Here is a 26,751-nt window from a genome sequence, read left to right as displayed (position 1 = left end):
TATTTTTAGATGTTTTTGCACTATTTTTAATCAGGTTATAATAGATGTTGGCGCATACAAACTATCTTGTTTCTCAATGTAGTTGTTTAGATCTTTCATTTTAAGTTTTTGTTTGTTGGTTTCAGCCTCCCTGAATTCCTGTTGTCGCGTCTGTTTGTCAGGTCGCCTCTCGGCTTCCGTAGACGTCGCTCCAGTGTGTGGGGACAGACGAGCATCTCCGAGCCTCCGGTCGAGTTCGAGCTGGAAACTATGGAAGAGATCAACAACGTCGAAGTGGTTCCGTGCACACAGTCCGACTACCTGAAGCCGTTCCGGGTCCATTACAACCAGGTGAGCTGTCCGCGAGGTCACACATCTGCTGAAAGCTGGAAGCTAGCAACCCCCTCACACCCCCCTCCCTCGTCCATGGTGCTGTTAGCTTCCTGTCGTGGAGGCTGGGCTGACCTTAAACACGGACGTCCACAGCGGCGACCTGCGTGGCTCGCGCCATGCAGAGGAGAGCCGGCTGCTGACGGCGGGGTGGGCCTCGCGGCGGCTCAGCGGCGGCGCGTGCGTCTGTGGGAACTGTAGGGCGCGAAGCTAAGCTAGCAGAAGAGATGCTAGGATGTAGGTTCTTCTAGCCGCTTTGCTTCAGTTTGAAGACCTCTGTGGGACTCTGGCGCCCTTCGAGGGACAGAAAGGCTCTCCCCGGTTCAGGTCCAGAGCGTCAACAGCTGAAACCCGCCTGAAACATCAGCTTTACGGTTCACCTTCCCATCATTAGTGATGTGTTTGTTGACATTGATGTTCTGCTTTCAGCACAAGCTGCAAAAACACATGTAAACTTTACACTTAAAAGTGACTAAATTGGGTTTTTGGTACCATTTTTCTTGTAGTTATTATACATATTTAAAATACACTTACTAATATAAAATATATTTTAGATAAACGTTAGGAAATCATTTTTAAATAAGGCCATGCTTGTAAAGAACATGCTTTTGTGGAATGAGGGAAAATGTGGGTCACATGAAAAACGTCTGAAATCTGTTGGTGGTTTACTTTCAAAGTGGTCTTTTATTTATGACGATGCCATTTCGGCCAAAAACCTGTCATTTTCTAGGACATAGTTTCTGCAGAGCGGCAAGGGTTCATCAGAAAATCAGTTGTGGTTAGGACTGCTGGTGCGGAGTAAGCTTCACCTCATTTCCTATGATCCCTTTGATTACATGCTCCCCCACTAGCTTACAGCCCCTCACAGCTCCAACACAACATTAGTGGTTTAATAAAACTAATATCAGAGCTATCCAGCCATACAGTTTAGATCCAGATTCCAGCTCAGACGAGGAAAACAAAAACGTTCAGGGATCTATTGGTCTGACAGTGGATGATCAGAATGGAGCAGAGCAGGAAGCTTGTAGATCACTGACCGTAATCACTGCTACAAGCTTTTTCAAACTGCTTTTTTCCCGTCTGCTCCTAATTCACAGAATGAGGAAATACTCGGAAATGCAATTTTTTAAATACATGTCCTACATCATCAGAAAAATGTTAAAAGGAAATGATCAAAACTCCAAAAACACCATTTTTCATCATAGTGGGTCTTTAAAGGTGACGAAACACTCAGACTTTTTACCATTTCAAGATTTATTACTAAGGTTTGTCTTTGAAAAACAAAAATACCAAAAAATCTAGCTAATTCCAACTTTTCTTTTAAATTCATTTTGGTCAGCCATAATAATAAAACCAAAAAGGAATCTTTGAGACACAATTTAGTCCCAAACTAAAGAAAGACACAGAGAACAAATACATTTAAATGCATATTAAAGATGCACACACAAACTTCCCAAACAGTCAGGAATATCTGTCATCTTTTAGTTTGGTAAAACCACTTTAGCCCATTTTGATTAATTTATTTGATGCATACATCCACAGGACGACTTTTAGCTGCAGCTCCATCATTTATTTAAAATGTGTCTCCTGCGTCTCACCATGGAAACCAAATCAGCTATGGGGATTTTTAAATGTATAAATGTAGAAATAAACACTTTAGTGATGAAATGCATTAATAACATTATCACTAAAACAATACAGCGTAATTTAAATATAGCTTTTTGACTCTTACCAGTGTTTATTTGTCATGTAAAGACGTTAATTTAACTGCCATAGCTAAATGATCCTGCATATTTTAGTTTTATTTAGTTATTGGATTTAAAGCTGTTCTGCATTTGTAGTAATATTTATTTTTACTCTAAAGACACACTCCAAAGAAAATTGTGTTTTTAACATGTCCTTGTAGCATTTTCAGTTATAAACACATTTGAAGGACCTATATAATGCAAAATCAACTCTTTCTCAGCTTTTGAGTGTGTTCTTATGTTAGTTCCTCACTATAAGCAACACCAAAGCGGTATTTTGATCCGCATTTCTGAGTTTCCTCTAAAATCCTGCGATCTGAGCACCAGCCCTATGGTGTCAATTCAGCGCCTAATGCAGGGGTGGGCAAACCTTTTGACTCGTGGGCCACAAAGGGTTCTAAAATTTGATAGAAGGGCCGGACCAGGAATGGATGCGTGGCGGGATTTGGCAATCCACCTCCCCAGAGAAAGAAATATTATGGAATCTGAACAAAAACGTTTCATCTCTGATTGAAAATTCATTCATTTTCTTAACCGTTTTTCCCTTTCGGGGTCACGGGGCTGCCGGAGCCTATCCCGTCCACTTGTGGGCGAAGGCAGGGGACAACCTGGACAGTTCGCCAGTCTGTCGCAGGGTAGAATGTCCACAAACACACACCCATTCACTCTCACACTCACACCTAGGGACAATTTAGAGTTTAACCTATGAAGCATGTTTTTGGACAGTGGGAGGAAGCCGGAGACCCCGGAGAGAACCAACGCATGCACGGGGAGAACATGCAAACTCCACACAGAAAGGTCCCCCATTGATGTAGTTTTTCACTGGGACTCGCTGGGACTTGAACCGGAGGCCTTCTTGCTGTGAGGCAATAGCGCTAACTACTGCTCCACCATGCAGCCTGATTGAAAATGATTATGTATATTTTAAAACCAAACATTTTGGTGTTTTTATCTTAAATCTGTGACTTTTGTTCTCACTTTTAATGCCAGTTGCAGCAATGGCTTGATGTCCTTCACGGAAAGAAGCAAAATTAGAAAAAAATGATGTATTTATGAGCTGTTGGAATGATTAGCTAAACGAAACATTAAAAAAACAACAAATCTTCCAACACAACACCAAAGCATGATAAGTTTCTTCACCTAAACAATAGTTATTTTATTTGTGAAGGGTCATCTATGGGGAGACACCAGAATTACAGGGAAAATAAATCAATAAGAGCTATCAATATATTTGATTTTAGTGTGGCGGGCCAGATTGAAAGGTTTGTCGGGCCGCATGTGGCCCCCGGGCCGTAGTTTGCCCACCCCTGGCCTAATGTATTGCGCATCAAAACCGTAAAACCTCGAAACAAAACCCCAAATCCGCGAATCAAAATGCATAAATTGAGAACCAAAACCCACAATTTGCAACCAAAAGCTATAACCCGAAGCACAATCATATTTCTCAGCTGCCGATTTATTTTCTAACCATTATGAAATCGTCGTTTCGAGTTGCGCTTTTATATTTTTGAGTCGGGCTTTTATTTTTTGTGGATGAACTAAAACCTGTCGAAAAATCAGCGTCATGTCAGTCAAGGGGAGGGGAGGCGGGACATCCCAGACAATCAGTAGCTCATTGGTTACCGAATAAATCCAAGTCTTACGTCAACATACCAGTTTAGTAGGTGAGTTTTTCAAATCTTTTACTTTATTAAACGATCAAACATGTACTTTATGTAACCAGAGGACGCCAGCGCAGTCAGATGAGCTCCACCAGTAGCTGCTAGTGAAAAAAGATGTTAGAAAGTAAGATGTTGCAGGAAAAACTATCGCCATTCATTGTAAACAATGTTCTCCTGTGCTAGCCATGCTAGCTAGCTCAATGCCAGCGGGGTTTCCGGCTCATTTCAGGACTTTTACGGATTTTTACGACAGTGTCAGGATCAGTCATGTCAAATCTGGGAATAATTGCCCGTGAATTGTCACTAGGATTATAAAAATGTTTTTTTCAAGAAGTACATTAATGTATAACCTATAAGGTTTCCAACATTTCATTGATTTGGGGTTTTGATTCGCAATACATTAGGCGCTGAATTGACACCATACAGCCCCTCCAATCCACGGAAACCAGCTGGTCGTTGCATATTGACGGCATAACATGACGAGGTGTAGTTTTACAGTCTAATAGATTATAAATATTCGTACATGTATCCAAGCATTCGGTTACTTGTTACAGCCCTAGTACATTATTTAGGATTTAAACATATTTTATCATGAGACCCTTAAGAATACAATTCAATTTGCATTAACTGTCATCAATACAACATTATAGTCATTCGGTCTCTTTTTTTTTTGTGCTGCATTTAGTGTAATCCAGTGAAAAAGTGGAATAGATCTCAGTTAGGAATCCTATTTTAAGCCTGAACAGAAACAAAAGGAGCAGAAAAAGCAACAAAAGGAGCGTTTTACTTTGAAGGAGCCTCTCCTCCACAGCAGCTGCTGGTCACTCGGTGACGCTCCGACTCCTGAAGTGGATAATGCGACATGGTTTAGGCTCTCTGCATCATCAGCGCTTTGTCTCGTGCCCATCGTTGACTCCGGAAAATCCTCGCTTCTGTCGCCGAACGCTGAATCACAAGTTGCCGTTGACTGCTAAATAATTGGCTTTTTAAAAAAAAAAAAAAATCATAATGGCCTGAATTATTCATCTACAGCTATTTACCTTAATAAGCTTTCAGCAGCAACCCCTTTAATGAAGCGTCATTATAATCCTAAAATTGCATAAATGCTTCATAATCAGCTTGTTGATTCATACCCTTTCATGTGCGTTCAATATAGAAAGGACTGCATGGGTGTAATAAAGGGAATTAGTTTAGCGTGGCTCTTTACTTAAGTGACCCATTTGATGAAAACGTTGATCTGAATAAAAAGATCCAATAGTTTCTGTTCCGCTTCTATTATCTCTTATTTATCACCTCATAGTTTGGTAGACATCTTTTCTTTGGATCAGAACTAGGGTTGGGCGATGTCCCTTAGATTGGCCGTTGACGATGTTTGCTGTCAACCATCGGGATGGACGATGACATCGTCGGGGGGGGGGGGGGGGGGGGGGGGGGGTATTTTTACATTTTTCGTTCTTATATAACTGCTATTCGTTTTTTTGCTTTTTTCATTTTATTTCCCAACTAATGACTAATCCGCGATGATCCAGTATAAACTGAGGGAAGTGACTTTAACAAAAAATACTTTAACAACAAAATAGAAAAGAAGTAGTCCGCTCCCGTACTTCACTAGTGAAGTGGACTGGCGGAGCGCGGACTTCCAGCTTTGTGTTTGAGGGAAGGGGGGGGGGTGCTTTGTTACATGAGCGCTATGTGTGGGAGATTTAAGACTGTGATCCGTCCCGCAGCTCTAGGGGTACAAGCAACCAAACTCAGAACCGGGTCTAAAAGTGTGTGTCTGAGCACAGCTCGGATCGTCAGCACACACAGCGGTTTGAGCTTCAAAGCAGAAATGTCGCTCAGTCCTTAGAAAACATTCAAACAATCACGCGGATTTGTGTTTCCAGTCATGTCCCGACTAAATAAAGTCTGATGTTATTCTTACATGTTTACGTGCAGCCAGCAAGCAGCACCACCCAAAGCTAATGTTGTTAGCCCGTGTTAGCATACTGCTAATCCTGGCTCCGTTCAGAAAAAGCACTGACCACACGGATTAAAATTCAAATGATGAGCGAACAGGTGTTTCATAATAACCGTAACATTATTAAAAGCACGTTTAGAAGATCATCTCGTATTTTACCGAGCTGACATGTCAATGTATATAGCCGCTCGGCGCTGTTTAACATTGTTTTGTATTGAATTGTTACATTCAATAAAGTTTGGGGAAAAAAAGCCGCTCGGCGGAATTTATAACCTTCCGGTTTTCAAACCCTACTGCGCATGTGCGAATGATTTATTCCGACGGAAAGTGTGACCTTAGTGAACGTTTTTATATTCTGAAAACATTTTTCTGGGCCCATGTACACGGTTGGATTCTAATCCGACCATTGATTCCATCAAGATACTTTGTACATGTAACCGCGGCTTATGGTGTCGACGCGCAACGTGGCGGGGGCATGGCATCACGATGGTGGTCTCTCCATCGGGATGTCAGTCACCCATCACGATGGACGATGATATCGTCCATCGGCACAACCCTAATCAGAACTTTACGACTTGGAGTTTTCTGCACTGTTTTTGTAATGTAGAAAATACAGTAAAGACAAAAAAGGTTTTAGTTGGAAAAACTGTAACAACGAGAGGTAGAGCGGTCAACCTCTGATGGGAAGATCAGTGTGTATATGTGGGTGTGAATGGTACTGTAAAGGTCTATGAGTATACACCATTTACCAAGTGCTTCTTTATTTGGACCTCATAGGGGATGGAATTTATATTTATTATTTTTTTGTAACATTTTGGGATCACTTGGTTTTTTCCTGAAAGTGTACCTGTTAATCAACTCCAAAGGAGCACCCTTAATCTTGAAGCTCTAAATGAAGGTCTGGTGCTTCCATTTACTATCCGAGGCAACCGAATTATCTCACTAAAGTCCGGCTTTGTGGCCTCTATTGGTCACATGATCTCAAACTTAAGATCCTTTCAGAAAACTCAAAGATGGAGCTCTGAAGATATCGGCTGAAAAGTAGGAGAACAAAAAAGTGGATCTCTGTGCCACTTAGAACAACTCCAACGCACCAGTGATGAAGGACGATGCTGACCAAACGGCGTCAAACATGACACACAAACCACAAAATGTGATTTCTTTATTTATTAAAACTAATGATCTTGATGATGTTTTATCTGAGTGCATGTCAAGTGAGATCAATCCCATTAGAAAACCGAGGGACGTAACAAAGACGCACGGGGGAAACAGGAATCGATTGAAAAGGAAAGTTATTCATCATGACATTGATAAACATACAGATGTTTTAGCAGAAAATATGTGATTTGATAAATGACTCTTACTTCCTGTTCCTCTAATTCGTTTTCTTGTGTTTAAAAAATATGTCAAAAGTCTTTTCAATGTTTTCATAAAAAAAACGTCTAAAATAAAAAAATGGAAAATCACTTTATAATAAAAAATGAACACGTTTCTGAACCACACTCATCTCCTTACTTTCCATGCTTTACAGTATTATGGTAAAGTTGGCCTACATTTTCTACGCCTGAGGACATTTGACATTGATTCCAATTCAGGCTACACCTCTTCTCCACCCACCAGCTCCTTCAGATGCAGCGAAGGCAGCTTCACCAGAGCAACTGTGGATCTGGTGTTACAGCCACCCAAGACATGCAAGGAGGGGAAAAAAAACAAGCCAGTCGTTCAAATATAATCTCAAATGCAAAAGTCTGCAGTGAGATGCAGTAAACATGCAGTGCAGAGTTTTCTAAAGGAGTTCAAACCTGTAACCTCAAAATCGCAGCAGACATGAGGAAACGGCTGACGATCTGACTGCTACATGCCTCTCGGTGTAATTACATTCTCCAGATCCTCTCGTGTAAATGTGCGTGCCCTGCAAAAATGAATCCTGAAGCCCTTTCACTTGTGAAAGCAGCATTCAGGTTAAGGCATGTAGGATTCGTCATGACTGAATTCACCAGGAAAGTGCTGCAAAAGTACTTTTTCTTCTTCCTCAACAACACTACCTTATCTGGTCACAAAAATATGGTGGCAACCAGGTTGTAGCATTGGCTTTGCTAAAGTAGGAACTAATATATCTGGATATCTTACTGCTGATTGTAAACAACAGCTTCCTTGGATACCAAAATGAAAACATTCATTCATTCATTCATTCATTCATTCATTCATTCATTCATTCATTCATTCATTCATTCATTCCTTCATCTTCTAAACCCGTTTTGTCCCTTTTGGGGTCACAGGGCTGCTGGAGCCTATCTTACTTGTGGGCAAAGGCTGGGGACATCCTGGACAGTTTGCCAGTCTGTCACAGGGCCACAATCACACACCCAAGACCACTCACATTCACACCTAGGGACAATTTAGAGTAACCAATGAACCTATGAAGCATGTTTTTGGACGGTGGGAGGAAACCAGAGTCCTGGGAGAAAACCCATGCATTCATGGGGAAATGGAAACAATTTGTTTAAATGTGGACCAGGAACTACGTGCTGATATTTGACTCTTTTTTTAAAAAATTAAATCTGCTATTTTTGGATCAAGGATGTCAAAACACAATGTCTAGTCATTCTGAAAATCAAGTAGTGATCAGATATTTGGTGTACATGTAAATGGACCCAGTTTGGGAGATTTTCAAAATAAAATGAGTGGCAAAAAAACGAGAATGAATCTGTAAGGCTTCTAGTGGTCCCAACTGGTTGATTTGTTTATTTCAAGCAAAAACAAACAAAGGAAAGAAACATAAAAATAATTTTAAAAAAATCCGTATATCTAACCTATTTAAGATATAATTTCTTAAGTTGATTGGTACATCTTGAAAAAAATGTAGGAAAATCAGAGTGTATTGGGGAACGTTTGACCTTTTTTTAAGTTGTGTTTGAAATCAAAATTTGAAGGAGAATTTATTAAATCATGAACTTGACAATTGCAGTTGTTTTATTTTGATGTAGATATCCAGTCCTAAAACACTACTAACACAATTTTTACCAGATTGGGTCTTAAAGTATCCTTGCTCGGGCATTTGCCTTCATTAGAATTATAAATATTTCATTAACACCAGAGCTGCTTGTCATTTGGTTACAGATTTTTTTTAACTTCATTTATCAACCTTTTAAAGCAAGAAAAGAAAAGTCCCACTATCTGTCACACACCTAGGTGTTTTCCGCATTTGACCCCTCCCCTGGGGAGCGGTGAGCTGCAGACACAGCCGCGCTCGAGAACCATTTGGTGGCTTAACCCCCCAATCCAACCCCTTAATGCTGAGTGTCAAGCAGGGAGGCATTGGGTCCCATTTTTAAAGTCTTTGGTATGACTCGGCCTGGGTTTGAACCCACGACCTTCCAGTTACAGGGTGGACACTAACCAAAAGGCCACTGAGCTGGTTTTAAACTATCAGTAAATACGCAGATGACTAAACACTTTACTATACAGCTGTTGGTTGGTCTGTTGACATGCCTTTTTTCCCCCATTATTTTCCATTTGCATGTTCGGTATGCTACCCCTTAATGTAGTGATATGATGGATGGAACATGCAGGTAAATATTTGCTTTAAAGGGTCTTTAATTTGCTCAGCATTGTTGATGCATTTTGCAATATTGTTTTAAAGAGCAATGGAGATCTTTAAGTCATTGTCACCAACTGTCTTCTAGACCAGTGTTTTTCAACCAGTGTGCCGCGGCACACTAGTGTGCCGTGGAAGATGGTCAAGTGTGCCGTGGAAAATTGCCCTAATTAACTGATCTAAAAAACCATCTCCAGGAAATCAGCTTTTTGTTCATCCAAACAGGTCCTGATAAAACACTGAGTAGTTAGGAATATAAAAGATCATAAAATACTTTTTTCTTTGTGTTTAATTGATTCTATTAAAGACATTTTGATAAGAATGACGGCAGCGCGATTTAGCTGCAGCTATAACTGTGTAAGGAAAAGTCCCGCAGCTTTTACTGTCTCCACGACTCCACCAATCATTCTTGAAGGCTTAATCACATGTCCTCAGTCTGACCAATCAGAAGTGTTAAAAGTCTTCACTTCCTTGTTCCAATTTAGCTCATAACTCACTCATTTCCCACAAAAACACCAGCTAAAGCTCGTCTTTAGCGGTGTAGCTTTCCACAGAATCTGGTATCAGACCGTGGAACAAGTGAACAAAACCATGAAGCTCAGAGACGCAAGTCTTTCTGCCGTTTTCTCGCCGTATTTACACTACATCTCCCATGATGCATTGGGACAGCGCCTCAGGGTACATGAGTCGTCCTTGTTACACGGATTGAAACCACAACGGACATACAGTTTGTATGTAACTTAACTTTTATTACATCTTTTAGAAAAAACATCTGCAACTTCCTGCTTTTTCTGCCACAATTATCACAAAAATGCACGTCAGATTGCCGGGGGGGGGGGGGGGGCTGTAGATCAAAACAGACTATGAGTTTCTGCTTTTTTTTTTTTTTTTTGGGATGCTGGTGTGCCGCGGGATTTTTGTCAAGGTTAAAGTGTGCCGTGGCTCAAAAAAGGTTGAAAAACACTGGTCTAGACTAAGATGATTAAAAACAACTCCGCAGACAGTCTATCTTCTCCTCGAAAGAAAATGAAGAAGATGTGTGAACAAGAATAACGGCGTGTATTTCCAGCAGCTTTGTCCGGTTTTAGATCAACCTGCTCTACATGAACGTGTTGCCACTTTCTATGTCTCTGGAACGTCCTGTCACCGCTTGCAGATGGAGGGTATCCCCTCATTAACTGGGCCACTTGCTGAGAGGAAGGGGCTGGGCGTAGTTTGAGCAACCCAGGGGAGATGGAGAATGATGGTATACATGGACTATGACGGAGGGATTAAGCCACAGAGACCTGGGAAGAAAGAGGGATGTAGGAGAAATCTGGAAATCAATGTGGTCCCACTTGCTTTGAGGATCAGAAACAATGGCCTCTGGAGTGGGCAGATTCTACAGGGAGAAGTGTATGGTCTCAATCATTTAAGTGCTTAAAATGATAGCTATCGCACATTCATGTGCTCACCTCCTGTGGTGAATGCACCATAAAGCTGGCAGCTGCTGCAGGAAGGGGAAGAAAAAAATCAACTACCATCCTCAAATACAATAGCACTCCTAAATCTCGCCATGTGCTCTCCACCTTCTTTTTTCCTGGTTTCAGCTTCAGTCTCTAATTTCTTCAGCCTCAACAAAAGCAGCAGGACGCTACAGCCAGTGACCTAATGGTCAACAGTGTTTTCACAAAGACAAAGGCTTCTGCAGCTGCATAAACTCACTGACTGTTTGGTCTTTTAAATATTGGTCTTTTAAATATGCTTAGTATGTGTAGAACCTCGGATCACAACTTACATTCAAGACAGGATCAGATTTTCACAAGGATCGAAACGGACAAATAAAAAAAAGTTATGTCTTGCCTTTAAAAATGTCATAAGACTTTGGGAGCTGCAATTTGACTCAAAGGTGTATCTATGGTGATATATCTAAGGCAACCATGCATTTTTTTTCATGTCTGTTGCTTATTGATATGGGTTGCAAAAATAAAAATTCACAATTAAAATTCGTTTTTCAAACTTTCTCGGCAGCTTATTATGATTCCCAGGTTAACTTGGTTAAATTCCTAGCTTGCTAACGCTGATATGCAACACTTTACAGTAGTAACGTGTTTACACAAATAACATGATTCCAATGGAGAAAAGCAGCTTTGCGCTAACAGCACATCAGAATTCGTTGGGAGTATATTAATTGCGTAAATGTTAGAAGAGTGACAGACAGTAGTTCAGAGCATTTGTTATTTCCTGTCACCGAGGAAAGCTCTACACTAAGTAGTGAAGGCATTCAAACACAACTATGGTTGTTACTCCTCAGGGACATACTTTTGAATTTCTGAGGTAACCAGGAAACAGCACTGACCTACTTTGGCCAAACAGTCTGTGTTCGCACAAGTTAAAATAACAAAAAGGAAGTTGTCTTTTGAGAGAGAAAAAGAAACATCTTGTACTAGGGCTGCACGATATGAGGAAAACTTGCGATATGCGATATTAGTGATCAATATTGCGATAACGATAAATTTGCGGTAAATAAACAAATAGAAAAATAAACAAAAACATCATTCCCATTTCATTGCAACAGTTTAAAAATTATACTCCAAATGACCCTCATCGACATGGGGGACAAACGTCAGGGTGGCTAACCCTGGTCCTCAAGAGCCTCAACCCTGTCTGTTTTCCAATTCTACCTAGACTGCTCGATAATGATAACCAAAATCAGGTGTGTTCAGTCAATCAGGATGTGAAATCACTTGAGTCAGCCAATCAACAGCAAGCTGGTTAAGGAGAGCTGGAAAACAGGCAGGGTTGAGGCTCTTCAGGACCAGGGTTAACATAATAGGCCTCCATCTGATTGGTCAACAATGGGAAGGCGTCCATCTGATTGGTCAAAGCATAAAGGGATTTATTTGATTCGTTAAATGCTTCAAGCTGCTAGAAGATTGTTTTAACACATTTTGGGTTTGCGATTTATTGCGATATTCGCCGTCTTTTGCGATATGCATATTGCAGAGCTGGATATTGCGATAACGATAAATTTGCGGTATATTGTGCAGGCCTATCTTGTACTAACAGGATACTTTATCTTCGGGTATCCGTGAGTTTACAAGACCTATTGAATGCACGTTGATTTAAACCGCTCCGAAACTTTAAAACTATCCCAACAACAGTTGAGTTGAAACAGCCATGTGGCTTTTAGGCCATACTTTCAGCAGACTTTAGAATCTTTCCCCCTTTTAGAGATTCGATTGGTTGCTGCGATCACTCATTCACTTTTCGGGGATAGGAGCTTTATTCAGTTCCAGAGGTGGACCACTGCACCGTTGTCCGGACTCCAGTATGGTACGGTTGTGCTGTAAAAACCAAACTTGTCTGAGTTTGCTATGGATGGCCACCCGGTGACGACAACTGACCCATAGACCACCTGGAAGTTTGGATTACAAAATTGTATATATGTATAAGGGAGCCTATCCTGCCTGGAGTTACGACAAAAAGACCAGACAAACATACATAATCCCTTGTTGGTGAAGACATGACACACAGCTAACAGACGAAGTAAACACTACCACCTACTGTACGGCTGTGCTGAATGGAGCATTTTAAGTTCAGTCGTGGTCAGCGCGTTCCTGCACTGGGTTGAGTACAGATGATTTGCTAGGAGTTGGCCCAAATGTAATTATATAAAGGGTGGTTGTGGTGCAGAGGTAGAGTGGTTGACTTTTAGTTGGAAGATCGCAGGTTTGGTTCCCTCCTTGCCTGCCCCTCTTTTGGAAGTGTCCTTGAGCAATACACTGATGGTGGTCACAGGTTGGCGTTAGTGTGTGAAAATGTGTTTGAGGATGACCGATTGTGAAGTGCCACGGGCCTTAATGCAGGTTAAGAAAAAAACTGCTGTATAGTGAGACACCATTTACCTGTTTTGTCTCTCATAAACAAAAATAGATCAAAATGTTGGTTTCCAAGAAAAATTGTAAACTTTACATTGTAGCAACACAAAATTGCTACAAAATTAAATTATTTTCACGGTTCAAACCTCCTTGCAATAAAATTTAATGAACTCATGTCTTTGTGTTCTACGACTTTAGCACTTGCAAGTTGTCATTCTTTGTTTGAAAAAAAGCTTTTTAACTGCAGTAGGAAGAATCGGTTCCTTCACAAACTTGTTGAATGAGGGCAGCTCATCTGTTGCTACGGCAACAAGAGCAAACTTGTTCTCTTCATTGTTTGGCCTCACTTTCACCTTCGTGCCTCGCAGCAACAATTATAAGCTGCGTGCTCTCTCTCTGACTTGGTGTTGGTCCAATAAATAAGGGCTTGTCAAGCGATGGGAGCTTGTGGTGTCAGGTAGCAAGAAATATGCAGTTTGTGTGAAAACCGCTCAAGTGGGTGAGGAACTCTTGTGCCTTCAAGTTCACGTTAATCATACTTGCCCTTTTTGGCCTGACCCCTTCAAGCTGTCGTTTTAGGTCCTTTTACAGGATCTTGAGAAATGTTCAAGACCTGCAACCTTCTCAGCACGGCAAAGCTGGACTTCAATTTTCTGAACTCGTAGCTTGACTTTGATGTCTTTGTGTTTGAGCAGACGTCAAGTTTGAGAGCAGCTCTTTGGAAATTTACTGAAGGGAGTGTTCAGCTTTTGATGTGATGATGTGTGACCACAGGGCATTAAAACATTACAGTAGCTTATGTCACTTAAGTTGAATGACAGGGAGACGTGCTTTAGCATTTAGTCATCGGAAACCCCTCCCTGCAAGCTCAAGACGGGGAAAGTTAGCCGTGGGATGATTTATCTATGTACAATAAAAACACAATGGAGAAAAAAGTGTATCCACAGCTTTTCTGTTCTCGCAGGAAATGTAAACAAAATAAGAAAATGACATTTTGAAATGCCTCAATGATTTAAAACGCCGTCTTCTTCTTTACAGAATGGCACAAAGAAGACCTGGGACTTCATGAGAACCCATGACAGGTAAACCCTCAAATTTTCACTTTCATTTATACGTTAAGATCAAATGTCTGCAGATTTTGTATAAAAACCAAAACCAGCTCCCTGTGTGAGTAGCACATATCTGTGGAAGTCAGCCAGGAAGAATCCCTCAAACAAGCATGCTCATGTCCCAAGAGATTTAGCAATCCAAGCAGCTTGTCCGGGGGGTATTTGAATCTCAGAGCTCGGAAAAAGAGGATGAATCTGGTCTTCTGAGGTCCTGGCCTTGATTTATCTGTCTGTGATCATGTAATGCATGAGATGCAATCTTCAGGGATCGTTTTTCAATCAAGACAGCCCAAATGCTTGGGCATGGACAACAAGAGAAAGACGGACGTGCTGTGCTTTACAATTCTTAGCAGGATAGTTAACTTTATCAGTTTTACCAGTTTTGAACGTTGGGAACAACACTTTTTACTTATTACTTAAAAGCTGTTTTGATGAACTTGCATTCATCCGATCACATTTCAATGAGTTGCTGAAGAGAATTCTGTTAAGGAAACTACAAGTTAGCTTTTAGGGAGACGTCACAGCAGCGCCAGGCGCGTAACGAGACACAGAAAAGCATGTATGAAGTGTTTTTAGCGGTGTTAAAATAAACGAGTAAACGGTTGGACTTTTCTTCTGTTTGATAACTCGACAATCATTCATCTGTTGCTTCATTTCTACTCCGTTTACGTCGGCTACGGTGGCCGTTTTGGTTCAGTTGTTCCGCTCAGAGGACGGATTGTATTCAGACTGAGGAATCTCAGAGTGAACCGAAGCTCAGTCAGATTAGAAATGAACCGAGACCACCTCCAAAGATGGATCAGAGAGCGGCCTTTCCTGGTCTGGGACCGTACAAACATCTAGGGAACTGCAAGACACGCCTGTGCTCCACCATAAGAAGCAGCCACTCCTTTCCATGACTCTCAATGGGCCCAGACAACCCAAAAACCCACAGCACCTGTACGGGTGACTAAGGCTTAGACTTTGACCAAATATAGATACCTTACTCAACCAATATAATAGATGTCATGCAGCCTTTTTTGGTTTTATAAGAACTTGTCATCGCTTTTTAGTGGAACAAATCAAAGCAAAATCAAATTGTCCTGATCAATAGATATATGCGTTAACTCTGATTGTTTGACCAAAATTATCTGTGATAATCCAAATGTTCATCCACTCCTCTAACTCCTCTTTCCTTAAAATTCAAGCATCAACCAACATTTTTGTCTTGACATGTCTGCTGTTTTTCCATCTGTAAAATTTCAGTGTAAGTTAAGTATTAGAGCCTTTTTAACCTCTCCTGGTTTAACCATTAGGACTGTCTTTTTTTTTTTCTTTCCCGCCCGCCAGCGGGAAACAGAAGAAGAACAAAAATGTTGTGTAAGAGCTGTGCAAGTCCTGGACCTGCCGCAGAGACAGCTCCCATGCCCGAAGCCTCCACGTGCCACTTGTAGTGTAAATTCTCCACAGGATCTAAGTCGTGCCTGTCCAGCATCCTGTCCATACTTGCTGAACTCAAGTGAAACTCCTCCACCAGAGGCTTTTATCATCCGTCCCTCTTTGACTTCGATTTGTAGCAGTGCTGCGCTCAGATTATTGGTATTAGAAGGTTTCGCAACCACTTCCCCCTCGTGTGTGTAATCAGAGAATATTTCAAAAATGTGTAGATCCGATGAAACAAACGAGTAAAAGTGATCTACTCAGTATGTGTTAGGGAAACAAGATGGTGAATCAATGGGGAAAATAGTTTTCTTTTTTTAAATCAGGACTCAAGCATTAGATAGTTGACTTGCTGAAAAACAATACACATGATCAAACTAGAATTTTAGAAACAAACGAGTTTAATTTTATACTCTGCAAACATGCAAACTTGGAACTACTAAACATTCACGTACGGTGTAAACAAATGATTTTACTTCTGTCAAACCTAAATAGAAGCATCGCAGATCCCTGAAATCTGTCAACCTAGATTAAATTGAAGCATTTCCTTCAACTTTCAAATTTAGAAAAATGTACAAAAAAGCATTATAATGAAGAAAAAAATCACATATTAAATCGTACTGAAGTATAAGTCACACTTTTAGGAGAATGTTTTTAACAAAATACTGGAACAAGAACAGACATTTATCCTGAACCATCATGAATATCTGCACGCTTCCCTACAGTAACACACTGATGCTTATTTAGCTTCATGAAACATCAGAGGAGTCTAGTAGAATAACGCAACATATGAGCAATTATTCAGGTAACCATAAATAACATGCTAACCAGACAACTTAGCTCTTCATAACACTTTAAATCACTGAATTCATTCTTCTGTGATGACATCTGCAGTGTTAGAGTCTAAGATGTCTGGCCTCTAATCCTTGAGGCTTTTAAAATTCTAAACCAAACTGACAAATTTAAACATTTTAATCAGAATTGAGGTGAGAGCCTCTTGGAATGAAGTCAAAATGTCTTCAACTTAAAAGTCCAGAGGACTTTTAAAAACCATATGCTGCTTTGGAACTATCCTTAATTCTTCAAATCTAACCTTTTTTCTACTTTTAAAGAATAATTAACATTAGCCAAAGAGGACCGGGCTGAAGCTTCACAAGGATAAAATTCATCCAGAAACAAAACGGAATTATCAGGATGATAAATATGCCACAAACATAAAAGCCAAATAATTAACCAAATACATATTTATATATACACATACATACTGTACATATACACATACACAAGGGCATACATGCTTGCTAATACATAATGAAACTTCAATAGTATCAACCAATTATTTGACATTTTACTGTGACCCAAATTTTAATTACAGTATTAACTCATTTAAGATCTTTATTCAAATAATCTCAAAGTTTAGTTCCAAAAACAGATGCCCATCTCCATTTTAAAATAGTTTTTACTCTGCATGATTCAAACATAAAATTACCTCTCAATTGACAATATTTCGCTTTTTCTTTTTTAAATGACTGCACTTTGGAGGGTAAGCTACTTTTTAAGGGATAAAGCCAAACTTCCAGTGTCCTTCCGTGCACAATATCCATATGCATTGACATTTTTCAACAGTGCATTTGTAGATTGAATACATCTTTACTGATGTATAATCCTAAAGCTGTTAGTTTTTACAGTAACCAATAACGGCTTTGTTCCACCATGAGAAAAGGTTTTCCTCAAACCGGACGTCAGAGTGTTTCCCTTTGGTCTAAAGCGCCCTCTGACCATGAAAATGTTTTCTATATCTCAATATATTGTTGGTGCAGCACCATAAATAAGGTCCCTGTTGGATGGAAACTAAAAGTAATTAATCTTAGTGAATGTAACGGTTGGACTAACTTCTGGAGCTTTGGTTTCTAAAACTTTATGAACTATGACTCAACTGTGGGATACTAAACCCTCCATTATTACATCCCAATGTCGCGACCAATGCTACCTGTTTCTGAACATGCTAAACGAACAGTTGAGAGTGCACGTTGAGGTGAAGTGATGGGAGCTGCAGCTGTGGTCATGGGAAAGACGGGGCAGGGCTTCCTGCCGCCGCAGACATATCCGCTTTCCCAACACAAAGCCGGGTCTCCAGTCTCCACCGTCTGCCACTCACACACCAGCCGAGGACCGTCTGCAGCCCCCTCTGACCTTCCTTCTGGTTGTACTTCCTGCCGAGGGAATGCTCATCAGCTATGTGACCTCCTGAACTCTAGATTTTGGCTCCTAAATTAGAAAAACATATTTTTTTCCTGTTTTATTTTTAGACGATTACAAAGGAAACGCTTGAGATAAATTTGGTAAGACACTGCAGTCTTATTGGATAATGATTACAAGATAAGGGCATAGAGAGGGTAGATAAAGAGTAATTAAGCCTGAATGGGTTTTGTTCCTTTAACATGAGAGGAATAGAATGAAAGCTGTAAGAATGCCTCTGTTCCATTGTTTTCTGATCACAGTGTTCACTGAAACCTCTACCTAAACCTTTTTTTTCCCACTTTCTGCAGTGTATCAGTGCTGATCTTCAACACCACCTCACATTGTTTTGTCCTCGTCAAGCAGTTTCGTCCTGGTATGGCCTCTTTCTACCCTTATGCTGCGTTCAAACCAAATGCTAATTCGGGAGGGAACCAGTGTCAATGTTAAATCAATGTACAGTGTGGTGTGAGTGTCGGGCACGATTCTCTAGAGCAGTGTTTTTCAACCGGTGTGACGCGGCTCACAAGTCTGCCATGAGATATGGTCAGGTGTGCCGTGGGAAATTACCCATTTTCACTGATCTAAAAACATTTATCATCTCCAGGAAATCAGCTCTTTGTTCATCCAAACAGGCCCTGATAAAACACAGAGTAGTTAGGAATATGAAAGATCAAAAATACTTTTTTCTTTGTGTTTATTTGATTCTATTAAAGACACTTTAAGAATGATGGTACCCCGATTCAGCCACAGCTTCGGCTCCTTCCTTCCCGTCCCGCCCCTTTAACTGTCTTTAACCGTCTCTGTCAATTATTCTTGGAAGGCCTAATCATACATCATCAGTCTGACCAATCAGAAGTGGTTAAAGTCTTCACTTCCTTGTTCTGATTTAGCTCATAAAGTCTCTCAGTTCCAACAAAATACCAGCTAAAGCTCGTCTTCAGCGGTGTAGCTTTCCATAGAATCCGGTGTCAGACCGTGGAACAAGTGAACAAAACAATGAAGCTCAGAGACACCAGTCTGTCTGGCATCGGCGTGAGTTTTTGGACTACATCTCCCATGATACATCGGGTTAAAGTGACAGCATCTCAGCGTAAAGTAAGTCTTCCCTGTTAAACGTCTTGAAACCACAACGAACACACAAACAGTTTTTACATCTTCTTGATGGAATCAGAGGTCAACAGTTTAGTTCTCCTTAAAGGTTTGTGTTTATTAACAGCCAAACATCCCAGAGTTTGATCCAAGTCATCTTTCTAACTGAAACACTTTTCTATTATTGTCTGGATAATTTTAGATGTTAAATTTAAGAAGAAGTAATAACAACATTTAAGAAACAGGATTAAGGTGAAGTGGCCAACAGACACAATTAAACTAAATTGAAACAATGTAATCATCTAAAAAGAAATAAAAAAAATGTTTTGTTAAAGTTTTCAAAGACTTCATCTTTGATTAAGACAAGAGAAAAACTAATAAAACTTCAACATGTTCACTTTTTTTGTAGCTACAGAAAACATAAATATGTTAGTTTTTTTGTGAAAAATGTATCAAACATATTGTGATCATATTGTTCAAAAATTACAGTTGCTTTTGCACCAACGTTGAAATAAATATAAAAAAAATAAATCACTATTTAGGAAGAATATGTTTGTTTTTTTGCGAGGTTACATACAATTCCATGTTAATAAACTGGAGGAAAAAACAACTACCAGGGTAAAATTTCAAATAATTTAGTTGAAAATTATTACGGAAAACAAACTTTTATTACAACATTTAGAAAAAACAGCTGCAACTTCCAGCTTTTTTCTGCCACAATTATCACAAAAACGCATGTAAGATTGCAGATCAATACAGACTATGAGTTTCTCCTTCTTTAATTACTTGGATGCTGGTGTGCCGCGGGATTTCTGTCAAGGATAGTGTGCCTTGGCTCAAAAAAGGTTGAAAACCACTGCTCTAGCTCAGCAGCTCGTCATATATTCTCAAGTTCGTTTTTTCAGAGTTCAAATATCTGAACTTTAGTGACTATCTGTCACGTCAACCAATGAGGATCTCAGCTTTGTGATGTGTTTATGATGGGATCAGCAACATGCAGTAAAAGCTGATCCTTCCAAACTTTATGATACTTTTTTTTATTTGTATTAAGACAATAATAAAAAGTTCTTCCAATTGTGTTTTCATTTTTTCCCTCCTCGGACTGATTCGGGACAGCGAATCATCAAACTGGGACACAGAGAGACGGAAGTACTGCTGAAAGCAGCCGTCATTCAGCTGCAGCTCCTGCAGTAGACGGTGAAACTCACCGTGCTGGGAGAATCTTTGGATGATGTCACGATGACGTGATCACTGATGCTTTGTAGAACTCTTTAAATTAAATAGATCTGATCTCTCAACATCATCCATCTCTTTCAGAATGTAGCAATGAGTCTATAAAATAAGGGTTAGCAGTAGCTCCTCCCAAACACGAGTTCGTATTTGGTCAGACAGACGCTTAGAAGTGACTTGGATGTGTGAGTGCAGCATAAGAAAGCAGGAGATCTGTTTAGACATCCGTCTTATTACCGATCTGTGTGTTTACGCACTTTTCGCCGATTGTCCTCTTCCAGCTGTATACATGTGTGAATGGGAGAAGGCCAAGAAGCAGCCAAACGAGAAGACTGAAGAGGGAGGGGCAGCCGAAGCTGCCGAGGCCGCCACCGCCGCCGAGTCTCAGGAGGGCGAGAGCTCCTCTCAGGGCCCCCCGTTCTCCGCAGGGGTCACCTATGAACTCTGTGCTGGCCTGGTTGACAAACCCGGCCTCTCGCTAGAGGAGATCGCCCGGCAGGAGGTGCTGGAGGAGTGTGGCTACGATGTGCCGGCTTCCAAGCTGAAGAGGATTACTTCTTACAGGTAAGCCTGGAAGTTTGGATCCTGCTGATAAATGTTTACACGTTGACTTTTATTTTGGGGCTTTTGTGTTTGACACATCCTTCTAGTTGCTAGGCTGAATACAAAAAGTCCAAATGTTACCACTTTTATGATGTTACTATGGAAACAGCCCAGCTGAACTGAGTTGCTATCATTATAGAGATACAAGGTCATGAAAACAAAACATTCCTCCTTTCAAGACATGGGTAAAAAATATCTTGTTGAACATGGTGCCTGACTCAAAGAGGCATAAGATGCTCTTCTGACCCTCGGCCTGCTGTGAACTGAAGGGTGACCACACAGGCTCATCTGTTGGTTGGTTTAGCCTGCTAATATGGCTACCTTAAGACAGAAAACTGGGTTAAAACAGCTGTTTCCTGTGAAACTTCTACCAAGATGGCTGTTTGTTGGCCCAAAAACTCACCCTCAAAACTCACACTTGCTTTGTCAGATGGATACAAAGTCACATGTCAATCCCAACTCATCCCCAAGTCATTTAAGAGGTAAAGGCCCCCAAAAATGGCTACACTTGTTTATCAGCTGTCGATGTGAAAGGATTATGTTCTCGATCTGGATCTTTTACCGTCATGTTTGCTGACATTTTAAATCGGCATTGGATTTAACAACCTGCATGGACTTTTAGTGCTAAAAAATCTGTCCAAACGTAAACTACAAAGCTGCACCACATGATGGATTGTTGGAGCATTATTGGTTCTGTAGTCAGCAGCCTGGTGGAGTAAAATGCCACTTATTGCAACATAATGTTGCAGAAAAAGTGAGAGTATTGTTTTGTATTTGGTGTTACAATTGAATAATGTTGAGGGTTCTTGTCATTAAAGTTTGATTTTTGTCATGTTGGTCTCTGTAAAGGCTGATCATTGCTGAGACAAGAAAGCATGAAGACCAAGACAATTTACTAAAAAACTTCCCTTCATCCCCACTGTGTCTTTGCCCCTCTAGACATTCTGGGTATTGTTGTCAAACCTCCCTCTGACGGTTTAGTTTCACTAAGGCTTTGTCCGATTTCCCACCCTAACCCCTACATAGTGCACTAAATAGTGCCTTCGCCATTGTAGTGCCGTCTGAATCCACAATTCCAAAATCCAGTGCCCTAGAAATTTCCCAGAAGTCTCTGTAAAAACCCAGTGTGCATCGATGCTCACGAGATTTGCAAATATAGACCACAATGCATTGCGTCGGAACAATTTTTGCCAAAAATATGTATTTAAATGTATTTTTTTAATAAACATTCAACATTTTTATCTACAGAAAAGAGAGGACTCGTAAATACTTGTGGCCAACGGTCATATTTATTAGATTTTAACTTTGTGAAATTGATGAACGTCATATCAGCTGTTTAAAAAAAAGAAATAGCAGTGAGCATGGTTTTTAAAATTCAGGGCTCTACAAAGTGCAGCACTATATCGTTTTTTAGTAGTTAGGGGTCAGGGTGGGAATTCCGACACAACCTTGGTCCTTGGCCTCACGGTCCTAAACAATTGGTACTTTTGAGTCGATCTAACTTGCATACTGTGCTTTCTCTGTGTAAAAACTATGGAGTCAGTCAAAATAATCTGACCCTTTTACTTTTTTCTGCTTGAAAAGTAAAAGCAAAACGTAGGAATAAAATCCAAGGCCAAATTGCTTGGTTGCCTTAAGTTGCAGATCCTAAAAGTAAAATGTAGCTTTTGAAACTATTTCTTTAAGGAGGAGTAAACGAACAGGAGCTTCGATGAAACATTTAGTCTGAGTTTAAATAACCCCACAATGCTGGTGCACCGAGTAACATCTCTGCTTTGTTCTTGGGAAGGAGAAAATATGACAAAAAGAGAATAAAAATCTACTTTCTATCTTAATCTCATTGAATGCTTTTCTATTTTATTTTTTTACTTTAAGCTAGAAAAAGCTTCAGGAAAGACATTTATCTCTGTCAGCTTGTTATTAGCTACCTGGAGCTTGAGGGAGCAGCTGAATGAACCGCAGGCAGCAGCTGCTGGATGACCACCACCGACTCTCATAAGTGTGCTTCTCGATTGGCCTGGCTCATCTCCTGCGGCGCTGCTGATATTGTCTGATATTGGCCATTGTTTTGTGTGGGCCCCATCCATTGTGCTGACAGGTAACCCTCATGACACCTATGAGGGTGTTTCTGACAGAAACCCTTCATGTAGCAAGGTGACGTGCAGCAGCCTGAGGGTGACGCCGCTTCAAGTAACACGACACGGTTTTCTGTCAACAGTTGAAGCGAAATCTTCTGTATTTTGCAGATCAGAGTGGAGTCCCGTATTGCCCTCAGATCATGCATCACCCTGAGTTAATGTGCAGAGATTGCAGATTTTGATTGTATCACAATAGGATTTGGAAGTCTGTGCTTAAATTTAGTTTCCTAAATTCGTATTAACCCTTAGTAGTTTCTGCACGCACCGGAGGGTTTGCCAGTCACATGAACAATGACGGAGGAACGACACAGACTCGCCATTTGTTTAGTTTTCCTTCAAATTTGACGTTAAAGTTTTAAAAATACAATAAAATATAAAATACAAAAATTGTCATACAATAAATCTGTGGAACACTGTATATTGTGCAGTAGAGGTTCATGCTTTTTTTGTACTTTACACATTTTTTGTCCTCATCTTTGCTCTTTTGATCTTTGTTCTACAACACCAAAACACAAGTTTTTGTGATTTTTGCAGATAAAAAAAGACTTAGAATTGAGTTTGTTTTTGCACATTTTCAGGTTTACGGTGGATTTATTATGTAACATTTTGAAAACAAAAACCCTAAATAAAGACAGTGGGGTTGTACTTAAAGGATGGATATCAAGATTCCCACATAACATGTTTAAGGGTAAATTATTGGAGCAAATTGTAAAGTGATGAAGGCTCAAGAAGGCCCCAGACTACTAGAACTGCAGTTATGGAAGCTGTATGATCCTAAAGCTCAACTTGTTAAGTTGTGACTAATTTGACCCGGTTTCATCCAAACAAGAGAAAATCAGACCTTTAAAACATTTACCAACACAGCCAAACACTTGAGAACTGTTGATACAAAACCAAAAAACGTTTGTCCAAGTTATGGCAAAAGGCTTTGCAGAAATTAGACCCCCCCCCACATGAAGGGCCTTTTAAAGAGAAATGGGATGAAGATGCATGTTATGTCCTTCAGGAAGCTGACATTACAAATCATTCAAAGGGCTTTTCCCACAAAACTCAAAGGCAAAAGCCACCCCGCGTTCGCAGCAGCTCAGTACAACTTACATTAGCTTTGCAGACACTTCACCACACATTTGCCACACACACAACAATCCTACGTTCCTTTTTTAACTGTGAGACACGCTTGCACTCCCCCTTAAAGACACAGTCGGTTCTCTATGACCCTTCACAGGCCCGGACAACCCAAAAAGCTGTAGCACTCCTACGGGTGAATGAAGTTTTAAATGTTAATACTATTTATGGCACTTGTAGCTATGGAAAATATCAAGTTTGCTTTTAGGAAAATGTATGAAAATCAGTAAATATGTTTATTACCCTGAGGCATGCAATATTTGTCTTTATTGAGGTTGACATTTGTGTTGTGTACAATAGAAACACACTTAAAAACCACCTGTGTTTTGGTAAAAGGTGACTTGAGTGGTGATGAAGACAGAAGGCATGCTGGGAGAGGTTGAAAACGCTCTATAAACAATACACAGTATCTGTTTTTTATGTCAAATGTAAAGGCAACTTTCCCAGGTTTGTGTAAATCACAGCACTCCACATTCTTTTTGCACCCCTGCAGGTCAGGCGTGGGTGTAACAGGCTCCAAACAGACCATGTTTTACGCCGAAGTCTCCGATGACAACTGTGTGAGTGCCGGGGGCGGCGAGCCGCACGAGGGGGAGTTTATCGAGGTGGTCAAGATCCCGCTGCACGAGGCCATGCTATTCGCCTATAACGAGCGGATCCCCAAAACCATGGGTGTTATTTTTAGCTTCATCTGGTTCCACAACAACATGGCCCCAAAATACAAGATCTCCACCAACGTTTAACCAATTGCTACCATTCATGTCTTTCAGCTGAAATCAAATCTGGTTCACACCCCACGCTCAGCCCTCTTCATCCCAAATTGCCTTTTTTGCCATTTGGTACACAATGAGCCCTTCCGTCTAGTACTTTTCTTAATATTTTACACAAAAACAAATCAACTGTAAGCACTTTTTATTATTTTACTTGTATTTATCGTCCACTTCACTGCATTTAACGTAAAACTTCAACTGCATGATCCTGGCCATCAACCATGTTTAGCTGGGAGAAAGACTTCTGTCTGGACCATGAAATGATATCAACATCAATCTTTTTCTCAGAATTCTAGATTTATTTATTGTGGATGAACAGGAGGAGTGCCATTTGTAAGATTAATATTTATCCAATCAAAAATGACCCGATTATGCACAGCTAGTACACACAACATGGTTGCTGTTGGCGAGGTGACTCCATGTCAACAGCGCAAAGCTTTCCAAGTGGGGAGATCTTTGGAGGCCAGCACATGACGTTTGGTTGATCATTCTGTATGAAACTCCACTGTGAATACGAGCTTTGACCTGAGTGGAGGATGTCACTGTGAGTCGTCACGAGTGGGACTTCATAAAGTGCCATACTGAGATTCCTATTTAGGGTTACAACGGCAGACTTGACTCCACCAGAAGATAGGGGCCAAAGCAAGTTGGTAAACCCAGATGTACTGCTCAAGCTGTGTCCTCATGGCACCCTCGCCACAATAACAAGTGTATGGATAGCAAAAAAAAGTCAAAAAACACAACCTCTGCTGCTGACACAAGCTTTAAAATTCAAGCCAAACACGTTTGTGTCATTTACTGTTATGTCAATGATGTTGGGATGGAAAGTGTAAACAGTGGCTTCTGCTGAATTGGAAAATTAATTGACGCATGTATTTATGAAAATAATTTGTTATAATAGACCTGTCACGTTAATTAAATGCTGACTTTCAAAAATAAAACAAATTTAAAATCTATTATTATTTAAGTGGAAGCAGTATTCAACTCCTGTTGTTATCATTAAAGCATTGTTTTTGCCTCCTAGCTTCAGGAGGTTGACTGGGTGATAAAATGAGTGTTTGGGCTCATTGGTGCCCAACACTGTTTACAGCTTTAACTGAGCTCCTTTAAATATATGCAACTGGCCAGTTCATAATATGTTAGAATAAACGTTATACTTAAAGCTGTATTTTCTAAGTTTCACCATTAGAAAACACTACGTACAAGCTCTATTCAATACCAACCTTAGGACATTTTAAGGATTCATACCAGACAAGCAGGAACTAAAGGAGACTGACAAAGACATCTTTTCTGTGACAAATCATCCAGAGATGCAAAAATGATGATGCACAGTTGTTTGTTATGATTAATATGTTCATGTTTAATCAACTGTCATGCCCTGAAAAGAACCCCCACCACAAAGTCAAAGCACAATCTTGAATAGGAGCACCCAGAGCCCCACGCTTTATGCATTTTTCTGTTACATGGCCCTCCTGGCTGTTGTTTGTCGTACTGCATAGCTGTGATGTTTGAAGTAAGCTCAAACGGTTGCTGTTCCCTCAGTAGGCATCTTTTTGGAAAGTCCACTCTTACCCTTTTTTGAAATTTAAGGCAGGTTTAACCATATGTCGACGATGCTCTGTTTACTCAAATTACCACAGTTTAAAGAAACAGGGCTACTTAAATAAAGTGAGTCGGGGCCATAAAATCTACCATTGTTGTGTTTTAGTAAAATCAAGATATTTCATTTCCTTGTTTTATTTCCAAATCTTTTGGGTTCAGTTTGTCTGGGATTCCAATGCAACCAAGATGTAAGACTAACGTCCAGTCTAAGGCGGGTTTAAAATCAAAGTTA

At 40.3% G+C, this 26,751-nt stretch overlaps 1 protein-coding gene across 1 annotated transcript; it reads left to right on the top strand.

The window, feature by feature from the left end:
* On the top strand, window positions 1-25,873 carry nudt14 (nudix hydrolase 14). Its single transcript, XM_023953149.1, has 5 exons — window positions 1-330; window positions 14,232-14,275; window positions 18,271-18,335; window positions 20,563-20,845; window positions 24,641-25,873. Exons 1-5 carry the CDS (start codon window positions 250-252, stop codon window positions 24,888-24,890), a joined length of 723 nt encoding a protein of 240 aa, XP_023808917.1. The 5' UTR covers window positions 1-249; the 3' UTR covers window positions 24,891-25,873.
* Window positions 25,874-26,751: the final 878 nt, after the last annotated feature.

Source organism: Oryzias latipes, chromosome 24, assembly GCF_002234675.1.
Source record: "Oryzias latipes chromosome 24, ASM223467v1".
NCBI lineage: Eukaryota > Metazoa > Chordata > Actinopteri > Beloniformes > Adrianichthyidae > Oryzias > Oryzias latipes.
This window is presented reverse-complemented; position numbering and strand designations above follow the sequence as displayed.

Bases quoted from the DNA above. Each gene is read 5' to 3' on its own strand.
- nudt14 (XM_023953149.1), top strand. From the start codon at position 250: ATGGAAGAGATCAACAACGTCGAAGTGGTTCCGTGCACACAGTCCGAC. The intron at 14,276-18,270 runs GTAAACCCTCAA...CACTTTCTGCAG, and splicing joins TTCATGAGAACCCATGACAG to TGTATCAGTGCTGATCTTCA. The intron at 18,336-20,562 runs GTATGGCCTCTT...GTCCTCTTCCAG, and splicing joins CGTCAAGCAGTTTCGTCCTG to CTGTATACATGTGTGAATGG.